General features: G+C 51.4%; 1 protein-coding gene across 2 annotated transcripts; it reads left to right on the top strand.

Moving 5' to 3' along the window:
* The first annotated feature begins 344 nt into the window (after positions 1-344).
* HAUS5 (HAUS augmin like complex subunit 5) lies at positions 345-23175 on the top strand. 2 transcript variants are annotated; one of them, XM_031659634.1, is made up of 22 exons: positions 345-560; positions 4379-4495; positions 10097-10237; positions 11837-12119; positions 12962-13024; positions 13100-13132; positions 13264-13288; positions 14200-14305; positions 14385-14544; positions 16224-16293; positions 16388-16470; positions 16928-16985; positions 17144-17268; positions 17473-17536; positions 17640-17770; positions 17958-18120; positions 18515-18595; positions 18696-18841; positions 19095-19206; positions 19278-19410; positions 21721-21853; positions 22003-23175. In XM_031659634.1, the coding sequence occupies exons 4-22, from the start codon at positions 12022-12024 to the stop codon at positions 22118-22120; spliced, it is 1902 nt and encodes a 633-aa protein (XP_031515494.1). In that variant the 5' UTR covers positions 345-560; positions 4379-4495; positions 10097-10237; positions 11837-12021; the 3' UTR covers positions 22121-23175. The 2 variants fall into 2 exon arrangements, with proteins under 2 accessions (XP_031515494.1, XP_003915403.2); XM_003915354.5 differs by lacking the exon at positions 345-560 and adding an exon at positions 4129-4290.
* The last annotated feature ends 2302 nt before the right edge of the window (positions 23176-25477 follow it).

The following is a 25477-nucleotide window of genomic DNA, read 5'->3' as shown; positions in this document are numbered from 1 at the left end:
TGCAAAGTATTCTTCCTATTCTTACATGCCCCTCAACATAACACTGCTTTTTTTTTTTTTTTTTTTTGACAGAGTCTTGCTCTGTCCAGGCTGGAGTGCAGTGCCATGATCTCAGCTCACTGCAACCTCTGCCCCCCAGGTTTAAGCGATTCTTCTGCCTCAGCCTCCTGAGTAGCTGGGATTACAGGTGCGCACCATCCATCATGCCCAGCTAATTTTGTATTTTTAGTAGAGACGAGGTTTCACCATGTTGGCCAGGCTGGTCTCAAACTCCTGACCTCAGGTGATCCACTCACCTTAGCTTTCCAAAGTGCTGGGGTTACAGGTGTAAGCCATCATACCAGGCCTCAGCATAACACTTTTAACACCAAATATTAGAGCCGGGAGCAGGGGTACTTTCCCCACCTATCAACCAACCAGATTCTCCAGCAGATACCAATTGGGTGTCCTGTAATTTAATTCAATTCTGACACTGTCTACATGGAGATGGCATCAGATCCCACAGGTTGAAGGCTCAATCCCATAAGACTCCCCTCAACTTTGGATATCAGCCACAAGTGGTAAGTTGTTACCTAGACTTGTGATCTGACAAGCTATAAATCGGGTGTTCCCATGACCCCCCTCCTCAAGCCTGATTAATTTGTTCCAGCTGGCCAGGTGCAGTAGCTCAGGCCTGTAATTCCAGCACTTTGAGTGGCTGAGGCAGGAAGATCGCTTGAAGCCAGGAGTTTGAGACCAGCCTGGCCAACGTGGCAAAACCCCGTCTCTACTAAAAATTAGCCGGGTATGATGGCACACGCCTATAATCCCAGCTACTTAGGAGGCTGAAGCAGGAGAATCACTTAAACCTGGGAGGTGGAGGTTGCAGAGAGCCGAGATCGCACCACTGCACTCCAGCCTGGGCAACACAGTGAGACTCCATCCAAAAAAATAATAATAATAAATAAAAATTAAAAAAAAGACACTCTTATCACGCCAGAGATCCCAAGGGTTTTAGGAGCTCTGGGCCACAAAATGGGACCTAGACCAATATATATTTCACAGTATCACACAAGTGTTGCCAGCCTGGGTCGGCAGCTTGAAGGAAAGGAAGTGGTAGCTCCAGCAGCCCACTCGACCAGAACTCAAGACCAACTCTGGGACCCTGCCATGGCATGGGGGCCATGGGAGAGAGAGGAGGAACCCGTTGCTCGAGGACAGCCTGCCCACATTCATGTATTCACATCAGAAGTCTAGTTCTGCCTACCAAGGGCCTTGGCTGTGCTACCTAACCCTGGAGACCTAGCAGTGACTACTTCAAATTCAACCCAACCCCCTCAGAACATATAAATTGGGATGAGAGACAGACATGCCGCCAGACAGTGACAATTGGAGTGGTCCAATATATAATGGAAGAAAACTGGGGAAGCATTACTAAAGAAACACTTGTTCAGTGACACTCGTTATAGACAGTAAGGCAGGCCAGACACAGTGGATCATGCCTGTAGTCCCAGCACTTTGGGAGGCCGAGGCGGGCAGATCACTTGAGCTCAGGAGTTCGAGACCAGCCTGGCCAACATGGTGAAACCCTGTCTCTACTAAAAATACAAAATTAGCTGGGCGTGGTGATGGGCACCTGTAATCCCAGCTACTCAGGAAGCTGAGGCATGAGAATTGCTTGAACCTGGCAGGCAGAGGTTGCAGTGAGTCAAGATCTCACCACTGCACTCTGGCCTGTGGGACAGAGCAAGACTGACTCTGTCTCAAAAAAAAAAAAAACAAAAAAGACAGTAAGGCAGACTTTATTCAGAACCATTGCAATATGCAGAGGGAACGCTGCAAAACAGGGGCTTGCACTGAGGGAGAAAGATGGGGCTCAACACTGAATACAGCATGAGCAAGCGGGAAGTCCTAGTCAAGGAGCAGGGTAGGGGTCAGTGGATAGAAAATTAGTAAGAGAAAACATTGAGGGTAAGGGGGATTCTGACTAAACCAACCTAATAGGATTCTAGTTGAAGACAGGCCAGGGTGACCAGACATCACAAGGAGGATGGTGGAGGTTGAGGAACCTGATCAGATGCTGAGGTTTATCAGATACAGAGGATGAGGGTTTCTAGCTAAACTGACATAGAAGGGTTATTTTGCTACAACTGGATTTTACAAAGAAGTGCACAGATGGGCCTAGGAGAAGGTTCAGCTGCTTTTTTTTTTTTTTTGAGACGGAGTCTTGCTCTGTCACCCAGGCTGGAATGCAGTGGTGCGATCTCGGCTCACTACAACCTCAGCTTCCCATGTTCAAGCCATTCTCCTGCCTCAGCCTCCTGAGTAGCTGTGATTACAGGTGGTTGCCCCCATGCCCGGCTAATTTTTAAAATATTTTTAGTAGAGATGGGGATTCACCATGTTGGTGAGGCTGGTCTTGAACTCCTGACCTCGTGATCCACCTGCCTCAGCCTCCCAAAGTGCTGGGATTACAGGCCTTAGCCATTGCACCTGGCCTTTCTTCTCTTTTTTTTTTTTTTTTTTTTTTTTTGAGACAGGATCTCGCTCTCTCACCCAGGCTGGAGTGCGGTGGCACGATCTCGGCTCAATGCAACCTCTGCCTCCCAGGTTCAGGTGATTCTCCTGCCTTGGCCTCCTGAGTAGCTGGGATTACAGGGGCGTTAATGGCGACGGGGGCTTATTTCATCCCTTTGTCTACAACCGTAAAAGACAGTCATCCCCAAAGTGGCCATTTTAGAGGCCTCCCCTCAGAGACGCATTTTCTTTCTCAGGGATGTTCCTTGCTGAGAAAAAGAATTTAGCGATATTTCTCCTATTTGCTTTTGAAAGAAGAGAAATATGGCTCTCTTCCGCCTGGCTCATAAGCAGTCAGAATTTAAAGTTATCTCCCTTGTTCCCTGAACATCACTGTTTTCCTGTTCTTTTTTCAAGGTGTCCAGATTTCAAATTGTTCAAACACACATGCTCTACAATTTGTGCAGTTAACATAATCATCACAGGATCCTGAGGTGACATACATCCTCCTCAGTTTACAAAGATTACGGGATTAAGAGATGAAAGTAAAGACAGGCACAGGAAATCACAAGGGGAGGTGATAAGTGTCCATGAAATCTTCACCATTTATGTTCAGAGATTGCAGTAAAGACAGGCATAAGAAATTATAAAAGTATTAATTTACGGAACTAATAAATGTCCAGGAAATCTTCACAATGTATGTTCCGCCGGTGGTTGGTCATCCGTAGGCGGTTCGCCGCTCGCCCGCGCCGCCGCCGCCGCGCCAGTCCCTCCAGAGGTCCCCAGATTCCCCACAACATGGTGGTGGAAACCCTGTCTCACCAAAAATACAAAATTAGCTGGGTATGATGGTGCACGCTTTATAACCGAAGGCACTGAGGCTGAGGTGAATTGTTGAACCCAAGATAGGTAGAGGTTGCAGGAACTGAGATTGTGCTTATCAGGCCCAGCCTGGGCAGGATGAGGGAGAGACCTCTGTCTCAAAAATAAAAATAAAAACAAAATAATAAAAAGCAGAAAGTGTCCAGGTATAATGGCTCATACCAATCCTAGAAAAACTTGGGAGGCCAAGGTGAGAGAAGATTGCTTGAGGCTGGTGAGTTTGAGACCAGCTTGGGCAACATAGTGAGACCCCATCTCTACAAAAAATTAAAACTGAAAAAATCTAGCTGGGAGAATTGGCTCAAGTCCCAGCTACTAAGGAGGCTGAGGCAGGAGGATCACTTAAGCCCAGGAGTTCCAGGATGTGATGAGCCATGACTGGGTCATGGCTCCAGCATGGGCAACAGAGTGAGATCCCGTCTCCCAAACAAACAAACTAAAAAGCCCAGGTAGCAATGAGAATGAGACTCGCCCAGACAGGCACCCTGGGTGACCGCTCCTGAAGGTGCAGGTCATCCATTGTCCTTTGGTGGTGTCTCAGTCCAAAGGCAATTGTGACCAAATCACAGGGACAGATCAAGTGTCCTCAAAGCGGAGACTGGTGAAACTTTCCAAATCATGGTGGTAAGGCTTGCCTTGCATGTTACTGAGAACTTCCTCCTCTCTCTTGACTTTGCGGTCCGAGACCCAGTCTTACCTACATGTGTGTTTGGGGCAGGATGGGCAGAAACATAGCAGGAAAGGAAGTCACAGGGGTGTGTCCTACCCCAACCAGGAAGCAGGCAGCAGGGACTGCTGTGGGGCATGCCTGGAGGCTCTTCACCATCTGCTGAGCACCAGCATAACAATGGGACGTTGGGACTGTCAACCTGCACCGTGCTGTTAACACCAACCAGACAACTGGCTTTCGTGGTATTCACTCTGGGTTCTGGGGGCAGAAAGCACCCTAGGTGCTCAGGGCCTTCCTCTGAAGGGGTCACTTTTTCCTTCATTGTCTTAGGTGATGTAACAAGCTCTGCCAGACTGGAGGGAGCGAGACCAGGTGCCTGCAGTGAGCTACTGAGACGCAGGTGACAGGCACAGGGAGCTTCCTGTGGTCATCTGAACTTTAAGGGAAGTTTTCTGGGGCCGGGTGTTCCTTCCTCATTCCCATTTACCTAAACTGGCCCATCCTTGGCCTGTAGGTCAGCACCCAACAGAGGCTTTTCCCCATGCACAACACTGTGAGGCTCGGGCACCCGGGCACAGTAACCACAGTGATTCCTGGAAGCCGGTGGGCATGCTATCCTGGGGCCATTTGAACTGGGAAAAGCTGTGTGAGTTCTTGGGGGCCAGCTTGCAGCCTTTTTGACTAGGGCCAGGTTGAAGGTCTTCCTGGGAACCAGAGTCAAGAGTGGCCAGTTACATTAAGCAGATACAGCCCACCACTTTCTTGAGCTGCTTGACAACTATACCAAAAAGGCACAAACCCACTGAGGATATTATAAAACATGAATACAGATATTTATTTTATGTTTGGTTTTGTTTTGTTTTGGCTTTGAGACAGGGTCACACCCATGCTGGAGTGCAGTGGTGCAATCATAGCTCACTGAAGCCTCAACCTCCCAGGCTCAAGTGATCCTCCTGTTTCCATCCCCCAAGTAGATGGGACTACAAGCGTGTACCACCACGCCTGGCTATTTTTTTTTTTTTTTAATTTTTAATAGAGACAAGGTCTTGCTGTGGTGCCCAGGTTGGTCTCAAATTCCTAGCCTCAAACAATCTTTCCACCTCGACCTCCCAAACTGCTGGGATTACAGGCATGAGTCACCACGCCCGGCCATTGCCTTACACTTTTTTACTGACATCAGATATTGTTAATCTTACAGTGTTGGATGCTGGATTTTTTTTTTTTTTGTCTCTATACATATTATTGAATTTTGTTCTGGAACACAGCTAAATAATAGCTTGATCCTTTTGGGCCTTGCTTTTAAGCATGATTAGTTAGCATCAGAGAAGTATTTCATCTAGGGCAGGGGCAGGGGTCTCCAAACCCCAAGCCATGAAACAATACCAGTCCATGACCTGTTAGAAACCAGGCTGCACAGCAGGAGGTGAGTGGCGTATGGGCGAGCATCACCGTCTGAGCTCCACCTCCTGCCAGTTCAGGAGTGGCATTAGATTCTCACAGGAGCACGAACCCTATTGTGAACTGCACATATGAAGGATCTAGATTGCACACTCCTTATGAGAATCTAATGCCTAGGTGGGACATGGTGGCTCACGCCTGTCATCCCGGCACTTTGGGAGGCTGAGACGGGCTGATCACTTAAGGTCAGAAGTTCGAGACCAGTCTGGCCAACATGGTGCAACCCTGTCTCTACTAAAAATACAAAAATTAGCTGAAGGCGTGGTGTGAGCGCCTGTAATCCAGCTACTCAGGAGGCTGAGGCAGGAGGAGTCGCCTGAATCCCGAGGTAAAGGTGTAGTGAGCTGAAATCATGCCACTGCACTTCCAGCCTGGGTGAAGAGGGGACTCCCACCTCAAAAACAGGGAAAAGTATATGTATGTAATTGCTCACGGCCTGAGGTGGAACACTTTCATCCTGAGCCATCACTGTACCTCTATCCCCGGACTGGAAATGGGTCTTCCAGCCGAGCCGGTCCCTGGTGCTCAAAAGATTGGGGACCACTGGTCTAGGGCTAACCTTTTGCTGCTGCTGAGGCCAGCTCCTCTACCCAGTGCCCACAGGATTATGAACATCCACTTTCTGTGGCCCTCTGTGGGCTCTGGAGATTGTTCCCTCTACTATTTTCTGATGGCACTTTCTCCACCCTCAGATAATTTCCTCACCCACATCTATTTATGTATTTGTCAGCACTCCACTGATCACTTGAGGGGATCCTCCGCAGATCTCTGGAGTTCTCTCCCTGTGCTGTTCCCTCCTCTCCAGTACCTTGCCCGTGAACTCAAGCTGCCTCAGCTTCTCTGGACTCTAAGCTCCATTATCCCAACCTGGGGAGACTGCGGGCTCCATCCGGGTCCCTGCTCCTTGCCCTAGGCCTGGAAACGTTTTCCAGGCAGTAAGCTAGGGCAAGCTAGGGCAAGCTAGGGCAATCTTAGGGCTCACCTTGTCTTCCTTTTCTGAGGGACCGTGGTCTTTTATTGCCTAAGAACCAATGTCTTCAAGTCTATTGTTGCCAACACTTTGTCCCATTTTTAAATTGTTTCAGACTGTTTCATCTGGTCCCTATTCCTCCATTTTTAGAAGTGGAAGTGGCCATTACTTTTTTTTTACACCAGTCTTTATTATCCAATCTTTATTGTTTTCTGGTCTGCAATTATATTCTTGATAATTTAAGAGGTATTTGAATCTTTTGATAAATATGTCACCGAAAAAAGAAATAAGAATGAATCAAGTGTGGCGAGTAGCGGTCACCTCCATATATAATCCAGCACTGGGAAGCTGAGGTGGGTGGATCACCTGAGATTCCAGGAGTTCAAGACAGCCTGGCGAACATGGTGGAAACCCCATCTCTAAAATACAAAATTAGCGGGCATGATGGCCAGTGCCTGTAATCCCAGCTAGCTTGGGAGGTTGAGGCGAATCCGCAGACCCAGGAAGGCAGAGGAGTTGCAGTGGGCGAGGGTGTGCCATTTGCCTCCAGCCTGAGCAACAAGCGAGACTCCGTCTCAAAAAAGATGAATCAGGTGTAAAGGAACAAATAGAGTTCAAAACCAGGGCAGAGCTGGTGGCCACACACACCTGTAATCAGCACTTTGGGAGGGGCGAGGCAGGCGGATCACCTAAGTCAGGAGTTTAAGACCAGCCTGGCCAACATTGCTTAAAACCCTGTATCTAAAATACAAAATTAGCAGGCGCAGTCAATGCATGCCTGTAGTCCCAGGTACTAGAGAGGCTGAGGCAGGAGAATCGCTTGAACCCAGGGGCGGAGGTTGCAGTGAGCCGAGATCGCAGCTCTGCACTCCAGCCTGGGCAACAGAGCGAAACTCCATCTCAAAAAAAAAAAAAAAAAAAAAAAGAAAAGAAAAACCAGATAGGCTAGGCTGGAGCCCTGGCTACAAGGGAGGCTGTGAGATTTCATAACTGCCATCTTCCTTGAGAGTGTGAGGAGGGTTTTATCTGGGGAGATGATGGCCTTCCAGACAGACAGAGAGAACTAAGATACCAGGCACCCAAGACCAACAACAGCCCACCATGACCACACTCTGTCTGATATGGTTTGGCTGTGTCACCACCCAAATCTCATCTTGAATTATAACTCCCATAATCCTCACATTTCATGGGAAGGACGCACTGGGAGGCAATTGAATCACGAGGGTGGGTTTTTCCCATGCTGTTCTCGTGATCTCGAGTAAGTCTCATGAGATCTGATTTTTGTTTTATTATTATCTTTTTTTATTTTTATTTTTATTTTATTTTTTTGAGACAGAGTCTCGCTTTGTCGCCCAGGCTGGAGTGCAGTGGCACGATCTCTGCTCACTGCAAGCTCCGCCTCCCGGGTTCACGCCATTCTCCTGCCTTAGCCTCCGAGTAGCTGGGACTACAGGTGTGCACCACCACACCCAGCTAATTTTTTGCATTTTTAGTAGAGACGTATTAGCTAGGATGGTCTCGATCTCCTGACCTCGTGATCCACCCACCTCAGCCTCCCAAAGTGCTGGGATTACAGGCGTGAGCTACCGTGCCCGGCAAGATCTGATTTTTATAAAGGGCAGTTCCACTGCACATGCTGTCTTGCCTGCAGCCGTGTAAGACGTACCTATGCTCCACTGTGAGTCCATTAAACCTCATTTTCTTTATACATTACCCATTCTTGGATATTTCTTCATAGCAGTATGAAAATGGACTAATACATTGCCCACCACACATATTTTTTTAAGCCAGTCAAATTTAGCAGTGGGGGTTGTATACCAACTTAGTGGCACTAATATGTTCTGATAACCTACTATCATTGGTTCAAACATATAAATATACAGCCACATCATACATGAAATAGAATGTAGATAGCCAGGCTGGGCGTGGTGGCTCACGCCTATAATCCCAACACTTTGGGAGGCCAAGGCAGGCGGATCACCTGAGGTCAAGAGTTCGAGACCAGCCTGGCCAACATGGCGAAACCCCATCTCTACTAAAAATACAAAAATTAGCCAGGCATGGTGGCGTATGCCTGTCATCCCAGCTACTCAGGAGGCTGAGGCAGAATTGCTTGAACCTGGGAGGCAGAGGTTGCAGTGAGCCGAGATTGCGCCACTGCACTCCAGCCTGGGCAACAAAGTGAGGATCTGTCAAAAAAAAAAAAAGAAAAGAAAAAGAAAAAGAACAAGAAAAAAAAAAAAAAGAATGTAGATAGCCAATAGGGTAAAAACAGTTTCTTAGGCAAACTGATCTTATGTTTCTGCCAAAGCTTACTAACATGCTGGTAATGAACCAAAAAAGTAACAAAAGTATGCCAGTTCACAAAGTGTATGGAAAAGAAGAGCTCATATCCTTTAAAAGTAGAATGCTTATGTAGCTGGTTTATTTTCTTTGTTTTGCTTTGGTTTTTTTTTTTTTTCCTTTTTTCCTTTTCTTTGAGACTGAGTTTCACTCTGTCGCCCAGGCTGGAGTGCGGTGGCACGATCTTGGCTCACTGCAACCTCTGCCTCCCAAGTTCAAGCGATTCTCATGCCTCAGCCTTCCGAGTAGCTGGGATTACAGGTGCCTGCCACCATGCCCAGCTAATTTTTGTATTTTTAGTAGAGACAGGGTTTCACCATGTTGGCCAGGCTAGTCTCCAACTCGTGATCTCAAGTGATCCACCTGCCTCGGCCTCCCAAAGTACTAGGATTACAGGCATGACCCACTGCACCCAGCCTGCTTTGTTTTTTGAGACAAGGTCTTGCTCTGTCACCCAGGCTGGAGTGCAGTGGCATAATCACAGCTCACTGCAGTCTCAAACTCCTGCGTTCAAGCCATCCTCCTGCCTCAGCCTCCCAAGAAGCTGGGACCACAGGCGGACACCACCATGCCTGGCTAATTTCTTTTTCTTGTGTAAAGATGGGGTCTCGCTATATTGCCCAGGCTGGTCTCAAACTCCTGAGCTCAAACAATCCTCCTACCCGGGTGTCCCAAAGTGCTGGAATTATAGGTGTGAGCCACTGTGGCCAGCCAATTATTGTTGTCTTAAGAGTTATTTATATATTTTAGATACTCCTTTATAAGTGTTTTGCAAATATTTTCTCTTAGTCTGTGACTCGTCTTTTCATTCTTTGTTTTTTGTTTGTTTGTTTGTTTTTTGTTTTTTTTTTAGACAGGGTCTTGCTCTGTTGCCCAGGCTGGAGTGCAGGGGCACAATCCTAGCTCACTGCAGCCTCTGAACTCTTTGGCTCAAGTGGTCTTCCCGCATCAGCCTCAGCCTCCCAAGTAACTGGGACCACCAGCACACGCCACCACACTCACCTAACTTAAAAAACATTTTTTTTTTAGAGATGGGGTCTCTCTGTGTTGCCCAGACTAGTTTCAAACTCCTAGGCTCGAGCAATCCTCCCGCCTTGACCTGCCAAAGTGCTGGGATTACAGGCACAGGTCACTGCACCCGACCTCATTCTCTTAACATGTTTTAAAGGTCTCAAACACATTCAGAGTCCCCTGAAAAGCTCATAGACCCATGGCAGATGTGGTGCCTAATTGATTTTCTTAAAAAATAGCAAAAAAAAAATTCTCTACACAGGTAGAAGAATGGGCATATCTGGGGGAAATGGCAGCTGTTAAGAAACCAGACATCCAGGAGTCACAGCTGGCAATCCTTCCTCCAGGAAGCCCACCAGGATTGCATCAGCCCATGGCACTCTCTTCTGCCTCTCAATCCTCGACAGGTGTGTGAAGCTGGCTTCAGCTTCTCCTGCACACCTATCTCAGTGGTGATCATTGTCCCCTAGGTCAGAGACCTGAGGCGCCCTTTGGATGTCTCCCTGGCTCCTCACACTCCCGAGACTCCACGCTGTCCTCAGCATCTCTCCCAAAACAACTGTTCCTCACAGGTCCCTGTTTCAAAGTCCACCCCATCCAATCCCTGGGCCAGAGCCCTGAGCCTCACCCTGAATCCCCTCCCTTCTTCCAGTTCATCAAACTTATGACCCATTTACTCTGCCTCCTCCTTCCTTCCCCACAGCCCCACCCTGGCCCAGCAACTGTCCTCACCCTCCATCCCTCATCCTGCTCCAGCCTCCTCCCTGGGTACCCAGCTCTAGTCTCACTCCACCATCTTTCCCCATTTGCTGACTCAAAAACTGTTTATTTATTTTTGAGACACAGTCTTGCTCTGTCACCCAGGCTGGAATGCAGTGGCGGGACCTTGGCTCACTGCAACCTCTACTCCTGAGTTCAAGCGATTCTCCTGCCTTAGCCTCCTGAGTAGAGTAGATGGGACTACAGGCGCAAGCCACCATGCCCAGCTAATTTTTGTATTTTTTGTAGACAGGGTTCCACTATGTTGGGCAGGCTGGTCTCGAACTCCTGACCTCAAATGATTCGTCCACCTCAGCCTTTCAAGTGCGGGATTACAGGCGTGAAACACGATGCCCGGCCTAATTCAACAACTATTTCGAAAGCCAGGCTCTGAACTGGACACCAAGGAGAAAGTGATGGCCTAGGCAAGCATGCTGAGTGAAAGTTTTGTAAATACTGCCTTTCCTCAGGGCCCGTCTTCCTCTGCTCTGGTCTCATACTGATGCTCACAGTGCATTCAGCTCTCTGACCTAGCCCAGTGGGCTCTCCAGAACTCCAGCCCTACTGCTTTCTGGGCATCCCGTAGACCTCTCACACCTGCTGTGTCCCAAATTGACCCACCCCTGCTGCTTATTTTTACCATCCCTACCTGGTGGTGTGTCTGTCTCCCCACTGAACTGGGAGCTCTGTACAACAGGGACCAGGGCTGTCGTGGTCACCATGTTGTCCCCAGCATCACCCAGCACAGAGTCAGCTCCCTGAGTTTATGGAATGGTAAGCACAAATGAATGGGAAAATGCATGCCAGGGAAATGTTAGGGTCATACTATCTGCCCCTACCCTCCACTCAGACATGGGACACCTGTTTCTGAAATCAAAGAGCAGTAAGTTCAGGATCTCATTGCCTGGTTCCAGTCCTCCTAGGATGCAAGTCCCATTTTGTCAAGAAAAGCAGGCGGGCACGGTGGCTCACACCTGTAATCCCAACACTTTGGGAGGCCGAGGCGGGAGGATCGCTTGAGCCCAGGAGTTCAAGAGCCCAGAAACTGAGACTAGCCTGGGCAACATAGTGAGATCCCATCTCTATTAAAATAAAAATGTTTAAATTAAATTAAAAGAAGAAGAAGAAAATAAAGGGAAGCATCAAGGACTGTTTTGCCTCTTTCGGGTTAGCTGGTAGTGAGCGAGAGAACGAGGGAAGGCGGGCGGAGCCGCCGTATCTCCACGCCCTTTTCATTTCCACTCAAGGAGACCCACCTGGGAAGAGTGAGCGCTGCAAGACCCAACCTTACCACGCTAAGATTACTACGCAGCGCCGGAGCCCGCTGTCTGCCCGGCAACCGATGACGTCCTGTTGGCGCGTCCGTGACGTCAGAGGCGGGCGCCACACTTGAAGAGGCTGAGGGAGGCGGTGGCGCAGCTGTGTCGCTGTCATGGAGCTAGCGCGGGAAGCGCGGGAACTGAGTTGCTGGGCGGCCGAAGAGATGGGGGTGCCCGTGGCGGCCCGAGCCCGGGAATCGACACTGCGCAGGTGAGGACCGCTCCTGGAGTGAGGACTCCCCACCCTGGAGATTGAGTCTCCGGGAGTGAGAACTCCAACCCTCATTGAGGACTCGACCCCCCATTCCCCATCGAAAGTGACCCGAGTTACTGAGGGCTCCCTGCCCTGGGAGGCTTCCCAGAGTGAGGTCCCTAGCACTGGTGAGCATCCTCCACGAGTTAGCGAAGACCCCTCTCCGTATGGAAATAGGATCTCCAGGGTGAGGCTGTCCCCGCAGCACCTCCCCTTCCCACCCTTACCCTAACCAAAAAGGACACTCAGGAGTTAGCCGTGGCCACCCCATCGGGGATTGAATCTGTAGGAGTGATGCCCCACATCTGGCCGTGAGATGGCACTTCCTGGCAGTACATCCCCCACCTCCACCTCTGAATGTGACTGGATAACCCTCTCCCAGGAGAAAGGGAGCACTCGCCACTCACCCCCACCCCCGCCTTCCCGGGGAATGAGAATACCACCATACTTAGTGCAAAGATCCAGTCCCTACAAAAAAAATGTTTTACCAATTAGCCGGGTGTAGTGGTGCCTGCCTGTAGTCCTAGCTATTCTGGAGGCTGAGGTGAGAGGATCGCATGAGCCCAGAAGGTTAAGGCTGCAGGGAGCTATGATTGTACCACTGCACTCCAGCCTGGGCAACAGAGTGAGGCTCTGTCTCTAAAAAAAAAAAAAAAAAAAAAGCAAAAAAAAGTTTGGGCCTTCCCTCCCCGAGAAGTGAGAACTCCCTAATAAAGACTCCCTACCACCATCACCTTGGGAATGAGGATCCCACACCCTGTGTGCTGCCCCAGGCATACACTTACACACTGTCCCCACAGGCTGTGTCTGGGCCAGGGGGCTGACATCTGGGCCTACATCTTGCAACATGTGCACAGTCAGAGGTAAGCTGGGCTAGAGTAGGGGAGGGGGCACAGGTGAGGTCCATAGTAACTCCTCCTTTTGCCTCTGCACTGTAGGACTGTCAAGAAGATCCGAGGAAACCTACTCTGGTAACTGCTTTTTAAAGCTATCCCTTCCTATCCCCACTCCCATCTAGCCCTGTCCTCACCACAGCATCACACCTGTTGCCCTCCCCACTGGAAGCCCCACTCATCCACTGACTCTGGTCTCATTTTCCTAGGTATGGCCACCAGGACAGTCCACAGGTGAGAAGCATAGGCTACAAGATTCTCTTTCATCCGAAAAATGATTTGTAGATCTCCTGCTCTAAGCCCAACCAGGTGCTGGGTGATGCTGGGGACAATGGGTCACAAGATAGCCCTGATCCCCATCCTCATAGGGCTTAAAGTCCAGTGGAGATAGCATTAGCTCAGCTGGGAGCAGTGGCTTACACCTGTAATCCCAGCACTTTGGGAGGCTGAAGCGGGCAGATCACCTGAGGTCAGGAGTTCGAGACCAGCCTGTCCAACATGGTAAAGCCCCATCTCTACTAAAAATAAAAAATTAGCCAGGTGTGGTGGCGCACGCCTGTAATCCTAGCTACTTGGGAGGCTGAGGCAGGAGAATCGCTTGAACCTGGGAGGCAGAGGTTGCAGTGAGCCGAGATCACTCCACTGCACTCCAGCCTGGGCAATGCAGTGAGACTCTGTCTCAAAAAAAGAAAAAAATATAAAGAGATAGTATTAGCTGGGGGCAGAGAGGTGGGACATGGATATGTGGCATCAAAGCTGCTGAGAAGAGATGAAGGGACAGGTTTGGGAGAGATGCTGAGGCCAGTGTAGGACTTAGTGGGTGTAAGGGGCTCATACGACACCTAAGGGGAGGCTTCCAGGAGTCCTTGGGACTTCTGGGTGCAGGGCTCCAGGAAGAGATCAATACTGGGACAAAGATGTGGTTGTCGCCAGCACAGACAGGAAACAGGAAACAGGCTGGAAGTGTGGGTAAGACAATCCTAAGAGGAAGGAGGGAGCCAGTACCCTAATGCTTCTGCTTCAGACACAGAAACTGCTGAGCAAAAACCCTCTGCCACCAGTTGAGGAGCCTGGTACCCCCAAAAGACAGGCCAGGCTGAGCCCCGATCAGACCGTGCATCTGACCCTGAATCTGATCCTCCCAGGTCCGTCGGAAGTTAGAGCTGGAAGCTACTGTGACCCGCCTGCGGGCAGAAATCCAGGAGCTCGACCAGAGCCTGGAACTGATGGAGCGAGACACTGAGGCTCAGGGTGAGCCATGGGACCAGAAAATGGGCAACAGAATGTGGGGCGGGAAAGGTGCTGATGGCCACCCTTGTTCCTTCTACAGACACAGCCATGGAGCAGGCACTTCAGCACACTCAAGACACCCAGCGTCGAGCTCTCCTCCTCCGGGCCCAAGCTGGGGCCATGCGAAGACAGCAGCATAGGCTCCGAGATCCCATGCAGCGGCTGCAGAATCAACTGAGGCGCCTGCAGGACATGGAGAGGTGGGCCTCAGGGACCCACCGTTACCAGGCTGGGCAGCCAGACATTCTCTTAGAGACCTCAGGGCTCTGCCCCGATCCCTTCTTGGGTTCCAGAATTCTCAACTCCCACCATTAGGATGGAAGGTCCATGAGGCCAGGAGGTTTTGTCATCTCAGTCACTTATATTTCCAGTGCCTGGAATAACACCTGTATACCTAGAACACCAGCTCTGGGGAAACAGCCACAAACAGAGAACAAGTCCTTGTCCTCCTGGAGCTTACACTGTGACACGAAGACAGATAGTAAACTAGGAACCAAGCAGACCCTATCATTTCTGGTAGAGATGAGTGCTGTGAAGAAAAGCCTGTAATAGAAGGGAGAGGGAGATGCTGCCCTAGCGAGGGAAGGTCTCTGAGGAGGTAACACTGAACTGGGAGAGAAATTTCTGTGGAGAGGGAATAGCAAGAGCAGAGGCAGCGTGCTCAGCATGCAGGAAGAGCAGCCAGGAGCCAATGTCAGCTCGAGTTTCTCAGGCAAGACTGAGAACCTGAGGAGGTGAAGTTGGAGGAGTGGACAGAGAACTGTGGATGATGTGTTGCGATTTTGCCCTGAGACTGATTCGTGCCCTGGCTTGGCCACTTAAAATTGAGTGACCTTAGGCTGGGTGCGGTGCTCACACCTGTAATCCCAGCACTTTGGGAGGCCGAGGCAGGCAGATCACTTGAGGTCAGGAGTTTGAAACCAGCCGACAAAAATTAGTCAGGTGTGGTGGTGCATGCCTGTAGCCCCAGCTATTCGGGAGACTGAGGCAGGAGAATCACTTGAACCCGGGAAAAAGAGGTTGCAGTGAGCTGAGATCGTGCCACTGCACTCCAGCCTGGGCTACGAGAGCAAAACTCCATTTGAAAAAAAAAAAAAATTGGGTGACCTTGGGCAAGGTATTTAACTTCTGTGTGCCTCAGATTCTAAGATCTGTGGAATGGAGATAACATTAATACTAAGCTTATTGGGTAGGCATGATCGTTAGGTGGACTCAATCATATGAAGTGCTTAGAAAAGTGCCTGTTAACTATTGTTATTGTTCTGGGGTTGTTTTTTTTTTTTTTTTTTGGAGACAGAGTCTGGTTCTGTTGCCCAGGCTGGAGTGCAGTGGCATGATCTCAGGCTCACTGCAACCTCTGCCTCCCAGGTTCACACCATTCTCCTGCCTCTGCCTCCCCAGTAGCTGGGATTATAGGCGCATGCCACTGTGCTCGACTATTTTTTGTATTTTTAGTAGAGACGGGGTTTCACCATGTTGCCCAGGCTGGTCTTGAACTCCTGACCTCAAGTGATCTGCCCACCTCAGCCTCCCAAAGCTCTGGAGTACAGGCATGAGCCACCACGCTGGGCCCATTGTTATTCTGAATGTGCTGGGGAAACATCACATTATTTTGGAGGGATCTGAGCAGGGACATGATCTTCCTCGGGTTTTAACAGGATCATTGACTCCTGGGTGGAGAACAGTCTCATGGTGCAAGAGCAGTAGAGAGGCTAATGCGATATTCCAGCTGGGAGGTGACAGTGGCCTAATCTGGAGACGGCTTCCGGGATCTAGGCTTAGTGATTCCTCTGACCGGCCTTGCTGGCAGTGAGAGGAGATGGGGCACAGACATCTGTTTTCCCAGGGACCCCAGCCCCAACTGCACTTCTCCCTCCAGGAAAGCCAAAGTAGATGTGACCTTTGGATCCCTCACATCGGCAGCTCTGGGCCTGGAGCCTGTGGTCCTGGTAAGAGTCCCCGATCATGGGAGAAGGGGCAGGGAGCCTGGAGTCAGGCAGACGCCAGGGTCCCCCTCAGGTCCCTTCCTCTTCTTCTCCCTAGCGTGATGTTCGAACAGCCTGCACCCTCCGGGCCCAGTTCCTGCAGAACCTCCTGCTTCCCCAGGCCAAGAGAGGCAGCCTCCTGTGAGTGTCCCTAGCCCCCAGAGACCCTGCAAAGAACCTGGGTTTTAAGAGTGGGGTGTCTCTTATTTATTAATTCCTCAGACACTGAGCTTCTGGGCTACGTTCTATAGAAGGGGACACACTCATCACAGTGACAGTCAGGTGGTCAGGGCTGTTGGGGGAGTGAGGAGGCCTGAGAGGCTCTGGGCACCCAGAGGCAGTGCCTTTCCCAGCTAAGAAGGCAAGGAGGGGAGAGGTTCTTTGGTGAGGAAGCTCAGCTTGGGTGAAGGGCCCAGAGAGTGTCCCGGATGAACAACCCATGTAAAGGCCCCAAGGCCAGCAGGTTGGTATCATTGGGGAACTCAAGTCTAACAGGCATAGGGACGATGACAGCCCCTACCTTATAGGGCGGTGGTGATAACTAGAGGATAATTGACGTGTCTTGTAACATTTTCTGTCCCCTTACCCAACCCCACAGAACCCCTCATGAAGACCACTTTGGCACTTCCTACCAGCAGTGGCTGAGCTCTGCGGAGGTGAGAGGGCAGGGCTCTCAGGAAAGGCACACCCTCCCGCCCCATGATCAAAACTTAGGGTGCCAGGACCTAACTCTTGACGACAGCCCCATTCCCATGGGATCTCAGCTCACAGCCCTGCCCCAATCCTGCCCTGACTTCACCCTCCCTCCCCCTAGACGCTGCTGACAAACCACCCCCCGGGCCACATCCTGGCTGCCCTGGAGCACCTGGCTGCAGAGCGGGAGGCAGAGATTCGGTCCCTGTGCAGTGGGGATGGGCTTGGCGATACAGAGAGATCCAGGTGTGGGGCAGGGTATCCCTACAGTTGGGGAAGGCCGCGTGAGTGGGTGAGCTGGGATAGCCTCAGGACCTGGCCCAGCCACCTGCTGACGGGGTGGAACTGAAACCCACTGCCCAGTGGGGTGGCAGGACTGACACTGGCCACCCTCGAGTACCAAGGCAAGGCCACCGCACGGCTCCCTCAGCAGCTCTTTCCCCACCCCAGACCCCAGGCCCCGGACCAGTCAGACTCCAACCAGACCCTGCCGTCCATGGTTCATCTCATCCAGGTGACCCCAGGGCTCGCCTCCCCACCGCATTCCAAGACTTCCTCAATCCCCTCACCCATGGATCATGCCCTGGGTGTACCCTGACTCTGTACCCCCCTTGCAGGAGGGCTGGCGGACTGTGGGTGTGCTGGTCTCCCAGCGGAGTGCCCTCCTGAAGGAGCGGCAAGTCCTGACCCAGCGCCTCCAGGGCCTGATGGAAGAGATGGAGAGACGCGTCCTGGGATCCAGTGAGAGGTGAGGGGCTCCCCAAGCAGGGGCCTCTAGGCCGTCTCGCTTCTGAGCGTCTCAGCCCATTGGACTTTTTCAGCCCCTGTGGCTCCCATCCCTGTCTCCTCTCCCTGCGGTTTCTTTCCCTGGTTTATGGTCCCTTGTGTGGCTCAGTCGCCCTCCTGTCCTTTGCTCTCCTCCGCTTGCCCTGCAGGCAGGTGCTGATACTGGGGCTTCGGGGCTGTGGCCTGTGGGCGGAGCTCAAGGCCCTGCGCGCTCAGAGCCAGGAGCTGGAGGATGCAGCCGGGCATCGGCAGCTCCTGCTGAGGGAGCTACAGGCCAAACAGCAGCGGATCCTGCACTGGCGCCAGCTGGTGGTGAGAGGCTGGGCCCGGGAAGAGGTGGCGGGGCCTTGTGGAGGGCCAGAGGGGAGGCTTGAAAACTGGCTAAGAACTGGACCTAAGCCCAGTGTGGTAGCACATGCCTGTGGTTCCAGCACTTTGGGAGGCTGAGGTGGGAGGATCACCTGAGCCCAGGAGTTCAAGGCTGAAGTGAGGTATGATCACACCACTGCACTCCAGCCTGGGTGACAGAGCAAGATGCTGTCACTTAAAAAAAAAAAAAAAGAATGCTGTCACTTAAAAATTAAGAACTGGGCCTCCTAGGCAAGAGCCCAGGTGAGACTCCCAGGCAGAAGCAGGACCTAAGTAGAGAGGCGCACTAAGGCTGGGAGCTGGGAGGAGTGAATCTCAGGGTATCCTGGTTCCTCAGGAGGAGACCCAGGAACAGATCCGCCTGCTTATCAAGGGAAACTCAGCCAGCAAGACCCGCCTGTGCCGGAGCCCAGGGGAGGTGAGATGGGCGTTGGGCTGAGGTCTGGGTAGGGCTGGATCTGCCAAGATGGGGCTGGGTGGACGTGGGTTGCCCCACCCATCCCTCGCCTTCCCCACAGGTGGTAGCTCTGGTCCAGCGAAAGGTGGTCCCTACATCTGAGGCAGTGGCACCGCAGAGCCGGGAGCTGCTGCACTGTCTGGAGGAGGAAGTCCGGCATTTGCCTCACATTCTGTTGGGCACGCTGCTGCGGCACAGCCCTGGAGAGTGAGACTGGGGCCGCCCCACCCCTGCCCTGCATCCCCTGCCATGGGTGACTGTCGCTCCCTGAACCTCCTCAAAAAAGATAACCCCAGACCCCCAGTGTTCCCAGGCTGCCCGACCTCACCCTTGGGTCGGCAGCCCTGGTCTTGGCATCCTAGGCCCCAGACCCACCTTGAAGTTCGTGGGCCCCCAGAGCCTCCAGAACCCAAGGCCTCTTCTCAGTCCCCACCCAACCCAGACTTCTCCCCACCCCTAGGTTGAAGCCCCTGCCCACAGTCCTCCCATCCATCCACCAGCTGCACCCCGCATCCCCAAGGGGCTCCAGCTTCATAGCACTGAGCCACAAGCTGGGGCTGCCCCCAGGGAAGGTGAGTGCCTGTCTCCTGTGACCTGTCTCCCCAGCCCCGCCCCAGATGACTATCCTTCCCTCCCCTTCCAGGCCTCGGAGCTGCTCCTGCCGGCAGCTGCCTCTCTTCGCCAGGACCTTCTGTTCCTGCAGGACCAGCAGAACCTCTGGTGCTGGGATCTGCTCCACATGAAGACTAGCCTGCCGCCAGGCCCTCCCACCCAGGGTAGGCCTGCCCTGCCGCCCCATCCAGCCTCCCCGCCCATTCCCACTAACAACAGCCTCCATGAGTCCTTACCAGCAACCCCGTTGCTTACACAGTGTCCACTATGTGCTAAGGGCTTTAAACATTCTCCCTTCTTTCATCTGCACAGCAGTCCCATGAGGTAAGTGCTGCTGTTCTCTCCATTCTACAGAGAAGGGAACTAAGACGCAGAGGTTAGTAGGTTGCCCAAATGGCAAAGCTGGAATTTGAATCCAGGTGGTGTGAAATGGGTCCGTGCTCCCAACCACTAAGCCACACTGCCCGTCGACTTTCCACGTGTTCATTCATCACCGTCACGTAGTATACCTCAGCAGTTCAAAGCCTGGGAATCCTCTCTGCCCTGTCTCTTCCTAACTGTGCGGCCTGCCCGTGCCTTAGCTTCCTCTTCAGTGGAGTAAGCATAAAGCAATGTCTTACCGAGGCGCTGGGCAGATTCAGGCAGGGAACCCGCACAGGGCACTGAACGCTGCCTGCTATGCAGTAAGCACCCTGCGTCTCCAGTGTGATTAGCATCATTGTCTGTGTACACACACAGTCTCTTGGAGTCATGACCATGAGGAAAGGGACTTTAAGACCCCCAGTTTACAGATGAGGATACTGAAGGTCAGAGAAGTTCATTAATTCCTGGATTCACTCACCAGATACTCACTGGGTGTCTGCCAGGTGCCAGCCCAGATGGCTTGATGGGGAGTGAGGAGAAAGGTCCCCACCCCAGGGGTTTCCCCAGGACGGAAGTAAAGAGTAAAGAATGAAAGGATAAATACATGGAAGAGGAGAATTGATGAGAAATGAACTGGCAGTGCCAGCAGCACTGGAGGAAGAGACTGTGTTCAAGCCTCTGAGTTTGGGGCTCCCTGCCCTCCACTTCTCCACGAGGGGAGGGAGCAGTGTGCAGGAGCAATGAGAGCAGCCCCAGACCCTGCACGGCCTCTGCCCACCATGGCCTCTGCCCACCTCAGCCTCTGCCTACCATGCCTTTGGCCCACCGTGCCCTCTGCCCACCTCATGCGTTTTTTGGTTTTGCTTTTGTTTTTTTGAGACAAGGTCTCATTCTGTCACCCAGGCTGGAGTGCAGTGGTGCCATCCCGGCTTACTGCAGCCTCAACCTCCTGGGCTGAAGCCATCCTCCTACCTCAGCCTCCCGAGTAGCTGGGACCACAGGCATGCACCACCATGCTTGGCTAATTATATATTTCTTGTAATCATGGGCATCTTGAACTCTACACATCTATCATGGAACTCCTGGTTCTCTCTACTCCAAGGAACAATTTTGTTCCTCCTCCTCTTGTTTCCTCCCTTGTTAAATTATCTCACCCTCCTCATCCAAGTGCTGCACCCAGAAACCCAGGAGTCATCCTGAATTTCCCCATCTCCCTAATCCCCCCACCCCCACCAGCTTCAACCTCTTAGCAAGCCCTAAGGGTCCCATCCCCAGAGTTCTCCCGGCCCTCTGCCCCACTAGCCTACAGCTCCACCTGACAGCAGACGGAGCTGAAGAAAGAGCCAGTGTCGTGATCAAGGTCACAGGGCAGGGATGGGATGGGGTCAGGATTCAGGCCCAGCTTGTCTGATCACGCTGCTCGTCGACACTTGCTGAGCTGGGCCTGTTCTGCACACATGGAGAGGGAGTAGGCCCAGTCCCAGTCCCAGAGGAAAGCACCACTAGCGTGAAGCTAGAGCAGGTGGAGGAGGAAGCCTTGGGGCGAGGAGTGTTGGAAGGGCCTCCAGGAGGAAAGATGCTCTCTACTGTGGGCCCTGGGGATCGGCCAGGTTTTGCCACATCATGAAACTCAAATACCTACTGAAGAGCTTGGACTCTGCCTTGGGGGTACTGGAGAACCTTGGAGGGTTCCAGACAGGAGGGAGAGCATCAGATTTAGGCTTCAGGAAGGTCCCTGTGTATAGTGCAGAGGGTAAGCCAGAGCAGGAGACCGAGGCCTGGAGCAGAGGAGAAGACTGAGCGGACAGGCCATGGAGATTGATGGGCTCTCAGGGGTAGGGAGGAAAGCATCCAGAAGGAGGCCTGGGTGGGGCCGGGGGGATGGTGTGGACTGCCCTTAAGATGAGAACCTGGGAGGAGGGACAGGTCCTCATCTCAAGGGCAGTCCCTCAGAAGGGGACTTCCAGGCTGGGAAGAGGAGACAGACTCATCATTAGTTTGTGGGAAATGCTGAGGTCAAGACTAGGGGACTGGAGACTTGGGGACTCATTGCTGTAAGGTACCAGCGAGCCAGAGGACTCAAAGCTGCCTCCCGGCTTTCTCACCCTCAGAGCTGCTGCAGATCCAGGCATCCCAGGAAAAACAGCAGAAAGAGAACCTGGGGCAGGCTCTGAAGAGGCTGGAGAAGCTGCTGAAACAGGCGCTGGAGCGAATCCCTGAGCTGCAGGGGATCGTGGGGGACTGGTGAGAGGGGAACGTGCTGTGGGTGGGAAACAGAAAAGTCAGGACTCAAGCCGGGGGGCTGGTGAAAAGGAGCAGGCCATGGTTTTGCGGGGAGGCCAGCGAGGGTCTGGAGGGCCAGGCCTTCCCTTTGATGCCATGCCCTTCCCCAGGTGGGAGCAGCCAGGCCAGGCCGCCCTCTCTGAGGAGCTCTGCCAGGGCCTGTCCCTGCCCCAGTGGCGGCTGCGCTGGGTTCAGGCCCAGGGGGCCCTGCAGAAGCTGTGCAGCTGAAGAGAGTGTTCAAACAGAAGCCGAGAACTTGACACTGTTCACCCCAACACCTCACCGCCCCCAGGACATTTGGAAGAAAGCGGCGCCAGGATTCCTCAGCCGTCGTCCCCACCCGCACCTGCAGTCCCCTCATGTGCTGTTCTGTTGCCCCGCTCAGCTCCCTGGCCCCTGTCCTTTCATCACTTTCATTCTCAGCAAAAAGTAATTGAGCACCTCCTCTAGGCGCTGGGGAGTCCACACTGAACAAAAGAGCCAGAAGACCCTGTCTTCCAGCAGTTGAGTTCTAGGGCAGGGAGACAGAGTTTACAAGATAAGGAAAATACACATGTAGTATGCTGCAGGTTAACTGCTGTGTGGGAAATCCAGCAGGGGATGGGAGGTGTGATTTGAATTGAGGGCCACACTGCCCGGGTCGCACTCCATCAAGGGGTGAGCAGGAGCAACGGGGTGGCTGAGGAAGAGCTTGCAGCTCAAGACAACAGCACATGCAAAGGCCCTGAGCCAGGATGTGCTGGAATAAGGGCCATAGAGGGGGACAGTATAGGTTGGGGATAAGGAATGTATTAAAAGATGAGAATGCCTTCTAGTTTGTATAGTTTCTTTTTTTACATGTAAATCAGCCATTTGGAATTTATCCTAGCACATGGATCCAATTTTGTCTTATTTTACATATATCCTAGTAGCACGTACTGAAATTCCTAGTCAGAGTGGCAGTTGCCTCTGAGGGAAGGTGGGCGGCTGGGATCAACTGAGGAGGAGACACAGAAATGTCCTAGCTGATAGGAAGGTGCTGTGTTGAGAGCAGCGGAGGTGATGCAGGTACAGAGATTTGTCAGAGCTCATCTAGCTGTAGTCTTAAGGCCTGTGCATTTCACTGCATGGGTTACTCCATTTATAAAGCAAAGCCTTATGCTTTTGATATGCCACCTTTTTATGCACTAAATGTCCATGTTTAATTGGATTATATCTGGCTTCTCTCCAGAACTGCTTTGTATTTAACCCTCCATGTGCCATTCCCACAGTAGCTTAATAGAAAGGCTTGTGATACATTGTCATATCTGTTTTTGGTTTTGTTTTTGAGACGGAGTCTCACTCTCTTGCCCAAGTTGGAGTGCAGTGGCGTCATCTCAGCTCACTGCAACCTCCGCCTCCCAGGTTCAAGCCATTCTCATGCCTCGGCCTCCCCAGTAGCTAGAATTACAGGCACGCACCACCATGCCCAGCTCACTTTTGTACTTTTAGTACGGACGGGGTTTCATCATGTTGGCCAGACTGGTCTTGAACTCCTGACCTCTAGTGATCCGCCAGCCTCAGCCTCCCAAAGTGCTAGGATTACAGGCGTGAGTCACCGCACCCAACCACATGGTCATATCTGAAACGGCTGGATGCTCTTAGGTGCTCTTTTTCTTTTTCTTTCTTTTTTTTTTTTGAGACAGAATCTGGCTCTGTTGCCCAGGCTGAAGTGCAGTGGCACGAACTCAGCTCACTGCACCCTCTGCCTCCTGGATTCAAGCAATTCTCATGTCTCAGCCTCCTGAATAGCTGGAATTACAGGCACCTGCCACCATGTCTGGCTAATATTTGTATTTTTTGTAGAGTCGGAACTTTACCATGTTGGCCAGGCTGCTCTCCAACTCCTGGCCTCAAGTGATTCTGCCGCCTCTGCCTCCCAAATCTTCGCCTACTGGGATTACGGTTTCCCCTATCTCGGTAATTTTTTTTCCCCAAATTAAGTGAACATTAGATTTAATTTGCCTGACCCCAGAAGAAAAACAGGCACAGATGGTAGTTTTACTGGTGTTGCAGTAAGTTTTCAAATTTGGAAGTTTGGCAGCTTTATGATCTTAAACCTTGCTGTCCATCTCTCACACAACTCCTCTGTTGGCCTCCAGAGCCCCTTCACTCTCCCAGCTTTCCTCCTGCCCCTGGTTGCTATTTCCCAGCCTTTCCATGTTGGCTTTCCCATGCACAGTCCTTAATGTTCCTGCTCCTCCTCTCTCTCCTCATCACAGTTCCCAGCCCCCACCTTCAACTGAACTCAACAAAATCTTCATACGGTAGTCACATTGTTAGTAATAACACTGGCATTTTTATTTTGATAAAATAGACCGTTTAAATTTTGAGATTCTACCTTATATTTTTTGAAATTACATACTAAAGCAAATAAGTAGTGATATAATGTCATTGGGGACCGAGATTTTTAGTGTGAATGAAAAAAGATAACAAATATAAACTCAAAGAAGTAAACACCTGTAGTCTTTCATATGAACTGGAAATATCAGAATAAAGTCATGATTTTTCTCTTTCTAAAAAATATATATTTCCCTGGTTAAGTCCCCTGAAAAGGTCTAAATATAATGACACCCCAGTAACTGAGCAGCACTAGTGTACAGACTGTGATCTCTTAAGTGCCATTTCTGACTAAGAACTAGGGACTCTTGTGAAAACAGCTGATTCTAGGTCTGGGGCAAGAAATGTGCAAAATGTGTACAGGATATTTTGTGCCAGGAAGCAAAGAAGTCCTCCAAGACTACTGTGGCCAAGTCAAAGGAACTCAGGAGCCAGTCTGAAGGGCTCTCACTGGCCAAAGGTGGGGCATGTTGAGCAGTAAAAAGAACCACAGTGGTTTGAAGCACATCAAATATGCCTGAATCTGTAAGTTCATGTTGATACTCATATACCTCATTGAAATCACCTTTGAAGAATACTAGGCACCCATTCATTATTTTGAAAAATTTTACATATAAAATAAAAGAAGCATGTTCTCTATTTTTCTTATACGTACAAGTAACCAATTTTTTTGTTTGTTTGTTTGTTTGTTTGTTTGTTTTTTTGAGACAGGGTCTCGTGCTGTCGCCCAGGCTGGAGGGCAGTGGTGAGATTTTGGCTCACTGCAACCTGTGCCTCCTGGGTTCAAGTGATTCCCCTGCTTCAGCCTCCCAAGTAGCTGGGATTACAGGAGCGTGCCACCATGCCCAGCTAATTTCTGTATTTTTACTAGAGACCGGGTTTCGCCATGTTGGCCAATCTGGTCTCGAACTCCTGACCTCAGATAATCTGCCCGCCTCAGCCTCCCAGAGTGCTGGGATTATAGGTGTGAGCCACTGTGCCCGGCCTAAGTAACCAAATTTCTGATGAAGAGGTTATTTATTTATTTATTTATTTATTTTTTTTTTTTTTTTTGAGACGGAGTCTCGCTCTGTCGCCCGGGCTGGAGTGCAGTGGCGCGATCTCGGCTCACTGCAAGCTCCGCCTCCCGGGTTTACGCCATTCTCCTGCCTCAGCCTCCCGAGTAGCTGGGACCACAGGCGCCCGCCACCTCGCCCGGCTAGTTTTTTGTATTTTTTAGTAGAGACG

Source organism: Papio anubis, chromosome 20, assembly GCF_008728515.1.
Source record: "Papio anubis isolate 15944 chromosome 20, Panubis1.0, whole genome shotgun sequence".
Classification (NCBI taxonomy): Eukaryota; Metazoa; Chordata; class Mammalia; order Primates; family Cercopithecidae; genus Papio; species Papio anubis.
Note: the sequence above shows the minus strand (reverse complement) of the source record. Positions and strands in the feature narration are given on the sequence as shown.

Bases quoted from the DNA above. Each gene is read 5' to 3' on its own strand.
- HAUS5 (XM_031659634.1), top strand. From the start codon at position 12,022: ATGGAGCTAGCGCGGGAAGCGCGGGAACTGAGTTGCTGGGCGGCCGAA. The intron at 13,025-13,099 runs GTAAGCTGGGCT...TCTGCACTGTAG, and splicing joins CAACATGTGCACAGTCAGAG to GACTGTCAAGAAGATCCGAG. The intron at 17,537-17,639 runs GTGACCCCAGGG...CCCCCCTTGCAG, and splicing joins CCATGGTTCATCTCATCCAG to GAGGGCTGGCGGACTGTGGG.